The sequence below is a fragment of the Microcebus murinus genome, chromosome 12 (assembly GCF_040939455.1).
Source record: "Microcebus murinus isolate Inina chromosome 12, M.murinus_Inina_mat1.0, whole genome shotgun sequence".
NCBI classification, from domain to species: Eukaryota; Metazoa; Chordata; class Mammalia; order Primates; family Cheirogaleidae; genus Microcebus; species Microcebus murinus.
In genome coordinates, this window is record NC_134115.1 from 87,324,228 (window position 1) to 87,332,869 (window position 8,642).

At 56.1% G+C, this 8,642-nt stretch overlaps 1 protein-coding gene and 1 long non-coding RNA gene across 3 annotated transcripts in view; one reads left to right on the forward strand and one right to left on the reverse strand.

Moving 5' to 3' along the window:
- Positions 1-41: 41 nt before the first annotated feature.
- ZDHHC12 (zDHHC palmitoyltransferase 12) lies at positions 42-3,195 on the reverse strand. Of its 2 annotated transcripts, none has more exons than XM_012772157.2 (5): positions 3,034-3,195; positions 1,613-1,749; positions 1,170-1,247; positions 806-969; positions 42-665 (listed from the first exon to the last, which is right to left on the reverse strand). In XM_012772157.2, exons 1-5 carry the CDS (start codon positions 3,131-3,133, stop codon positions 344-346), a joined length of 801 nt encoding a protein of 266 aa, XP_012627611.1. In that variant the 5' UTR covers positions 3,134-3,195; the 3' UTR covers positions 42-343. The 2 variants fall into 2 exon arrangements, with proteins under 2 accessions (XP_012627611.1, XP_012627610.1); XM_012772156.3 differs by having other exon boundaries at positions 806-972.
- A 68-nt stretch (positions 3,196-3,263) lies between these two features.
- Positions 3,264-8,642, forward strand: part of LOC142874324 (uncharacterized) — a 28,160-nt gene continuing 22,781 nt past the window's right edge. The window contains exon 1 of the long non-coding RNA XR_012922147.1: positions 3,264-3,483. This is a non-coding gene — a long non-coding RNA (uncharacterized LOC142874324). The remainder of the gene's footprint in view (positions 3,484-8,642) is intronic.

The window sequence follows — 8,642 nt, forward strand, 5'->3', positions numbered from 1 at the left end:
TCCCAGCGAGACCCGGACCAGCAGGGGCACCACAGTAAGGAGGGGTTTGGTTTGTCTTTTTAATACTTGACTTGCTTTATGGATTATTAAATTTGTAAAACTGTGCTTGGAGGCAGCCTGGCCTGGGGTTAGGGGGAGCCCGGCGTCTGTTTGGGCCTGTGTTCCCCACAGGTCCTCTTCTTCCCCTTCGTCCTGTGGAAGGCAGAGCTGCCCAGAGGCGGGGAGTCTGTCTTGAAGCAGGAGTGCACAGGAGTGAACAGCCCCAGGTCCCCAAGAGCCGCCCCCAGTGGCTACAGCCCCTCTGGTTTTCAGGCACAAGCTAGCTGCCCTGCCTCCAGTGAGCCTAAACAGCTGGGCTGCTGCCCTCCTCTTCCTCCTCAGCCCAGAGGGTCTCCCAGGACCCTGAGGGCCACCCGCAGAAGAAGTGGGCCAGGTTGCGGGCCAGGCCGAGGTCAAAGGGGTTGCCGGGGCGCTGGCGGAGGTAGGCTATGCGGTGTGAGGAGATGAACTCCCAGGTGGTGGTGTTGCTGGCCACCAGGTAGACGTGTGAGGCCAAGAGCAGGCCGGCCACCAATGTGAAGAGAGACAGCAATAGGAAGGTGGCAAACAGGAGCCCGCTGGACCGCAGCCACAGCCCCCAGGGCTGGAAGAACCGGAGGCCTGACCTGCAGGACCGACAGGGACGGAGCTAGGGGCGGGCAGGGGAGCCCACCCTCCCTGTGCTGGGCCCCAGGAGCCCTGGCTCTGTGCACACGTGTGGGTGCACACTGCCCACCCTCCCCCAGGTGGTGGCGGTGGCACCTACCATGCCAGGTATAGGCCCCACAGAAGCACCACCAGCTGCAGCGCCAGGTAGACCACGAAGAGTGGGTGGTTGCGTTCCCCCACGCAGTTCTCCATCCAGGGGCAGTGGTGGTCATAGCGGCGGACGCAGCGGCGGCACTCACGGCAGTGCCGGGCCCGCAGGGGCTGCTGTGGGCACAGAGGACAGCTGGAGCCTGATGCCTGCCCCACTGTGGGCCCACCACTGGGGGGAGGGGAGGGCCAGGGATCAGGGCCTGAATCTGGGAGGTTTGGAGGAGCCATGAGACCACGGCACAGGGCGGGAGGAGGTCAGGGAGTCTCAGCTTTGCCCTGACCCCTCCCACGGGGCTCCCGGCATCACCCACCAGCACCAGGCAGTATCTACAGCGCCGAAGAGGGATGGCCTGAAGAACCATGGCTGTCTGCTCCTCCTTAGGGTCCTCCTGAAAATGAGGGCAGGGTGTAAGATGGGGTCCTCTTGGGGCAGATGGCACAGGTGGGCATCTCCCTTGGGGCCAACTTAGCTCTGCCTGTGGAGAGTTTTGAGTCCATCCTATGCTGAATGGAGGTGTGGGATGGGGCAGAGGGCCCTGGACTGAGCCAGGCTGTGTAATGTTTGCAAGTAGCTTCCCCCCTCTGGGCCTCAGTGGTTTCCTCATCACGGGATGGGGTTCTAGGGCTGGCAAGGGGATTCACTGAGATGCCCCCCAAGAGCCTGCAGCACAGAGCCTGGCATGGAGACCGTTAGTGGGGCCTTGGGTCCCTGCTGATGGAAGAAGGGGTTCAGGCCCACAGGGGCCCTGGTTACCTGGGGCTGGGGCTGAACATTCACGTAGCCTGGGTCCATGAGTGACACAGCCAGGTAGAGCAGCAAGGAGCCCAGCACCAGGAGCAGGAAGGTGAGAGGCAGGAGCAGCTCCCCCTGCTCTTCCCATTGCCGCAGCTCTGGAGGGGCAAGAGGAGGACAGTGAGGCTGGAGCCGGGGCAGAACAGGAGGGAGTGGGGCTGGGGTGCAGCTGGTGGTGGGGAAATGCACTCCTGGCCAAGCAAAGGGCTGGAGTTGGGGTTCCATGGGTGGCCATGTGTGGCCAGCAGTTCATCTGCACTTTATCTGGAGGGTAATAGGGAACCATGGAAGGTTATAGGGCAAGATCTGTTTTCTGAAAGCCCTGCCACTGCTGGAGAAAAGATGGGTCAGGGGGAAGCCTGGCTACAGGGTCTGGCAAAGAGGAAGAAGATGGTGGCTGAACAAGGTCTGGCAGGAAGGGGGAGAGGAGGGATGAAGGGGACCAGATCCGAATGGATATGGTAGAGAGGGAGGAGGGATCCTGGGTCTCTGGCTCTCTGACGGGGAGAGGCTGGACAGGTCTGACATACAGGAGACAGAGACGTAGGAGGGTGGAGCCGGTGGGCTCAGATGCCGCAGAGGGGCATGAGGGGAGCCCAGGCCAGGAAGGGTCCAGTCTGGGTTTAAGCCTATGGGAGTGACTAGAGATTTGGAGGAAGCAGGGTCGGGGGGAGGTGGTGAGGAATGAGGGGACATCAGCAGAGTGTGGACAACTCTGGTGCCCCTTGGTTGTAAAAGAGAGCAGAGAAGGAAAGAGGGGGAGGGTTGAGAGGGTGTCTTCTGATGAGATCTGAGCAAGGTTTTAGGCTAATGGGCGAAGGCAGTGAAGGAAATTTGAGGTCTTGGGAGCAAAGTGAGAGGGGCCCCCAGTCCAGGGGCCGAGGCTGGAGCATGGAGGGGCTGGGTAGGGGGCTACTGAGGGGAAAGATGGGAGGGGGAATGGGCGCTACCACAGAAAGATGGGAGACAGACTACTCCCCTATGGACTTGGGCAGCTAGTGGCTGTAGCGGTGCAGACGGGTGTGTGTGGGGGGTGCCAGTGCTTGAATCTAGTTGATCCTCCTAATCTCATGGATGAAAAGGTTGGGAGTCAATTCCTGGAAGGATCAGGGGAGACGGGGCTCGGACCCAGTGGGCGCCAGATGGGTCCTGGGATGCACAGGGCACCTGGCAGTGATCAGGAAGACGCTGAGATTAATTAGGGATCAACAGGGTATCAGGCGGAGAGCAGGTGGCTCTTGGAACGGTAGATGGGGAGGGGGCTTCAGGAGCTGGCAGAGATCGGATCAATCTCAGGATCTCTGGGGATCAGGCGGGGGCCCCTGTGGGACCCCAATGTCTGGGGGGCGGGCGGGTCCGGGGTGGCGCGGGGTCCAGCTCACCGGTATCGTGCAGGAAGAGCACCAGCGTGATCCCCCAGGTCAGCACGGTGTGCCCGGTCCGCACTAGGACCCCAGGGCTGAGGAGCGCCCAAGGCGCCATCGCCTCGGCCCGGGGCCCCACCCGGAAGAAGCGCCCAGAGGGGCGGGCCCTCCGAGGGGGGCCGTGGCCAGCCGGGGATTGGTGGCTCCTGGAGGTGGGCGGGGCTGGCTCAGGGAGGCTGCCTATTGGGTGGCAGCTGCGGCCGAGGGCGCCCTCAAGCCAACAGGTGCCTGCAGAGGCTGAGGGCGGGGCCGGCGCGCGCGCAGCCGGTAACTCCCCCGACTCCCGCCCCCACCAGCAGGTAACTTTTGAAAGCCCGGGAGCAGGCGCGCGTCTCCGCCCGCTCCCCTGGGATCCGCCCCGACGGCCTCGCGCATGCGTGCAGCTTCCTGGGTGCTTCGGAGGTCCAGGTGCGTGCTGTAGCTCGGGAGGCAAAATTGTGCCCATGTCGAAGACGTGATGACTCAGGCCTCGAGAGGGGCAGGGCTCGCCCAGGGTTGCTCAGTGGTGACATCCTTACCTCGTTTCGATTCATTTTCAGATATTGCAAACGGATGGGAAAAGTGCGTGGCCTAACTTGGGTGGGAGTTAGAAATACCAGCGCTGCCCCTTCCTACCTGTGTGACCTTGGGCAAGTTACTGAACCTCTCTGAGCTCTACTTGCTATCTCGATAAGGAGGATGACAGTAAGGTGGTTGGAGGAATTAAATGATGGAAGTGCATTGTCTTAGCATAGGACTGTCCTGTCTTCCCTGCTCTAAGCCACCACCTACACCCTGCCAGGCTGACTTTCCCTGCGGGAGGCTCCAGGCTGTTCTTCCCTGTGTCCCTGGGCCTTCTGCATTCAGCCCTGCCTTTCCCAGGCACCTCCCACCGACACCAGCATCCATCTCTGCCTGCGCTGATTGGCCCGTCCCAGTTCCTGCGGCGTACCCCTCTGACGATGTTGACAGCTCCACATCCCTTTTTCTGTTGGGGAGCTGGCTTTTCCCATCCCATGTTGTTCTGGAGGGGCTGCCCCTCACCCCAAGGGTGGTGGGAGGCAGGGTGTGGGCCTGTGAGTGAGCAGGGCCAATCACAGTCATTCCATGTGATTACCATATAGATCCTGAGAGGAAAAGGGGCATTTTTTGGATCTCACACATAAGGAGCAGGATATAAGGGCAATTGAGAACCATCTTTACATCATGTGAGGAGAGCCTGTCTGTGGTAGGAGAGAATGACCCAACTGATAAAGAACAGAGACAAGCAGCGCTAAGAACAGTCGACAGGTGGCACTAACAGCATTGTCTGGGCCATCTAGATCCATCTATGCCTGAAGCCAACAATCACTCCAGGTTCCCGGTTGTATTAGTCAATAACTTCCCACCTTTGAAGAACCTGAGTGGGTGTTTGAGTTGGTGTCTGCCATTGCAACTCATTCTTGATAGCGGCAATGGGATTGTGACTTAACGTGCTGAGTGGGGACCTCTAGCACATCATCCACTCAACAAATAATTCTGAAGTTTCCATGGGACAGGCTGGACGCTAAAGTGGTAAGGACTGATTTTAATCAGTAACATACTATCGCAATAACATACTATCGCAATAGGGAACAGGGCTCAGTGGGAACTAACTCAACTTCTGTGTGTAGAGGTAACTGCTAGTTATGGCAGTTTTTAAGTCTTTTAATGTGTTGGGAGGGGATGGATGAGATCATTTGTGCTAAGAGTCTGTAGGGGTTTTTTTTGTTTTGTTTTTTGTGTTTTTTTTGAGACAGAGTCTCACTTTGTTGCCCAGGCTAGAGTGAGTGCCGTGGCGTCAGCCTAGCTCACAGCAACCTCAAACTCCTGGGCTCAAGCAATCCTGCTGCCTCAGCCTCCCGAGTAGCTGGGACTACAGGCATGCGCCACCATGCCTGGCTAATTTTTTGTATATATATATATTTTAGTTGGTCAATTAATTTCTTTCTATTTATAGTAGAAACAGGGTCTTGCTCAGGCTGGTTTTGAACTCCTGACCTCGAGCAATCCGCCCGCCTCGGCCTTTCAGAGTGCTAGGATTACAGGCATGAGTCACCACGCCCAGCCGAGTCTGTCATTTTTATAGGTCAATGTTGAGGACTAGTTAAGAAGAGGGCTTAGAGGAGCCTGGCTAGAGTTTGGTCAAGGAGAGAATCTAGACACTGGGCACACACCCACCTGGCATCTATTCTCCCCTGATCTGGTGCTAGTACTTAGACTATTCTTTGGGGAATAGTCCTCCTCTATCTGGCACAACCTTAGTGGTACTGTCAGAGCATCAAACCTCCCCACCCCCAGTGATGTGGGGCACAGCCCCCAAGCTGGCCAGTCTTTCTTGAATCTTGAACACAGGAAGGAGAGCAGCTGGGAAGGATTTATCACCTGATGGCAGTACCCTGAAGAGGCCAGCTGTGGGGTCCTGGGAGGCTGATCCAAGCCACCCTGAGGCGTGTCCCTCCTGAGACCTGGTAGACCTATTTGTCCTTTGGTTCTGTGAGCTCTGCCACATCCTGACATCCAGGGTGGGTTTCTGTTGCCTGCACCTAAAGCACCCTAACTGGTCCAGGGTCCAGACTGACCCCTTCCTTCAGAGAGCTCACATCTTGCTGGGGCAGAGACATGAAATAAGTCAATTGCAGTTTTGGAGGTAATAGGACAGGCAAGCAGCTGGGTGCATCTTGGGTGGGGGTTTGCGCAGGTCTGCCCGGTGGAGAGGGTGATGTTGTGTGACTATAGTTTGATGACCCTGGCTACTCACAACCTTGTTCCTCAGATTGTGTCCCTGAGCATCCTTTGCCTGACATCAGGCTTCGCTTAGAGATTTGCGCTGATTCCAGTTCTCAGGAGACTCAGTAAAATGGCTTTCTTGTTTAGACGTTAGTCTACTTTTGGAGAGGTAGTCATGTTTGAGGTGGCTAAGTGGCAAGATATAATTTCTTCCTTTGTGAAACAGATGATTGGACCCTGGGCTGTAGTGAATATCCCAAAGTCCTCCCGATGTGGTTTATATGTGTCCCCTCCAAAATTCCTGGGCTGAAACGTAATCCCCATTGTGGTGGTAATGAGAATCGGGGCCTTGTGCCCTCATGATGGATTAGAGCCTTATCAAAGGGCTGGAGAGAATTAGTTTAGGCCCTTTGGATCTTGGACTCTGCTCTTCTACTATGTGAAGACACAGCAATTGTCCTCTTCTTGCCCTTCTGTCCCTCCTCTGTGTCGGGACACTGTCTTCCTCTGCTCTGGCGGATGCAGCAACAAGGCACCATCTTGGGAGCAGAGAGCGACCCTCACCAGACACCAGTCCTTCCTGCTGACGCCTTGATCTGAACTTGTAGAAATAAGTTTCTGTTCTTTTTTTTTTTTTTTCTAGTTTTTTTTTTGTTTGTTTTTTTTTGTTTTTTTTTTTGAGACAGAGTCTCACTTTGTTGCCCAGGCTAGAGTGAGTGCCATGGCGTCAGCCTAGCTCACAGCAACCTCAATCTCCTGGGCTCGAGCGATCCTTCTGCCTCAGCCTCCTGAGTAGCTGGGACTACAGGCATGCGCCACCATGCCCGGCTAATTTTTTTTTTTATATATATATCAGTTGGCCAATTAATTTCTTTCTATTTATAGTAGAGACAGGGTCTTGCTCTTGCTCAGGCTGGTTTTGAACTCCTGACCTTGAGCAATCCGCCTGCCTCGGCCTCCCAAGAGCTAGGATTACAGGCGTGAGCCACCGCGCCCGGCCAGTTTCTGTTCTTTATATATCACCCAGTTTCAGGTATTTTGTTATAGCATCACAAACAGGCTAAAGCAATTCAGTTCACCTGGAAGTTTTTTTGTTTTTCTCTTTTCCTAACCCCTAGACCACCAGGGAATCTGGTAAGTTTTTTTTTATTTTTATTTTTTAGAGACAGAGTCTCGTTATATTGCCCAGGCTGGAATGCAGTGGCTATTCACAAGTAAGATCATAGCTCACCGCAGCCTAGAACTTTTGGCCTCTAACAGTCCTTCCGCATCAGCCTCCCTCCTGGGTAGCTGAGACAACAGGTGTGTGCCACTGCACACGTCTTGGCAAGTTTTTAATGAGAGGCTTTAGTGTGGCCAAGTTCTGTGCTATGTGCTGGGCCACAGCAGAGCCTTTATGTAGCTTGTTGGTCACAGTCCAGTGGTGGAGGCAGACAAAGCAATTTCAGCCCCATGATAAGTAGGTGTTGTGATGGGGTGAGCAGGAACTAGAATGTTCCCCCACAGGAAATGGCAGGTGCCAGGGCTGGGAGCAAGGGGAGGAGCACCTGGCACATTTTGGGAACTCTCGTTTTCTCTCCTCTTTACTGTGGCAACCATGAGGCAAGAAATCATCTCACCTCTCTGAGCCTTAGTGTCCTTATCTGTAAAATGGGTTGTTGTGAGGATGATGAGGAAGCAGGATGCATTAACACATAAAGCGCTTAGCACAGGGCCAGGCGCACGGATCAGGGTCCAGCAACGTCAGCTGCCATTGGAGGCACCTGTCAGGCACTGCCCTTGTTCCCTCCCAGGCACGGTCCACCCACCAGGATTCCAAGGCAAACCACTGCTCCTAATGCCCTTTCCACCCAGGTCCTGTGGGTGGCCAGTGGCAGGGGGCTGTCACCCAGAGGGGAGAAAGGCCTGGTTCAGGCCCTGCTGCAGGGAAAAAGAGGGCAAGAAGACGGGGCTGTGTTCTACACTGGAGGTGGGAGGAGTTTTAATCAGGTCCTCATGCTCCCAGATTAAATCCACCAACAACTGTCCCTCCCCATGGCCTGTAAGGAACGTGACCATATGGTTTATTATTCCAGCCAGGGCACCTTTGAGAATAAGAGATGACACTATGGATGGTTACAGTGGGACCACAGGTGTAAACCAGAACTGTCTTGGGCCAACCCAGTCTGGTCACCTTAGGATTTGGCCCCTCCTGCTCAACCCTCATTCCTTCAACCTGCTGCAGCCACACGGGGCTCCTTCGCTCTCCTCCCTGGCAGGACCCCCTGTCTAGAATGCTCTTTCCCAGGCTCCTCAGTCCAGGCTTGCAGCCCCTGTCTTGCTGCTGGATTCAGCTCAGCTGCCTCCTCTTGTGAGCAGCCTCCCAGACTTGCAGGGGTTGGGGGTGGGGGTGGAAAAGCATGCTGGCTCCTCCCTCAGTCCCCAGGGTGTTGCCACTGCCAGCTCCCTCCAGGCTTCCCTGACCTCCCACTCTGCTCCGCCAGCCTGCAGGGGGCGCCTTCTCCCGCTGTCCCACAGAGTAACCTCGTATTTACCATCTGTCCCTCCCACCTGCCCAAGCCAGAGGCAGGGCCCTGTGGGTCTGGCTGCCAGCTGTGTCTCCGCGTCTGGGCAGGGTATGAAGAGAATGTGGAGGAAACAGGTACTCCAGCCCACTCTGCCATCTGTCCCCAGCCCGCAGTTGATTGGCCTTGTGGGCCGGGCACACAAACCCACCAAATGCACCCTTCCCCACCACAGAATGGCATGGCCCACACCTCAGGCTCCCCTGCAGCAGGCCACCCAACCCCCTCTCCTGAGCCTGGAAGCCAGGATAGCACCCCCCACCCCTTCCACAAAAA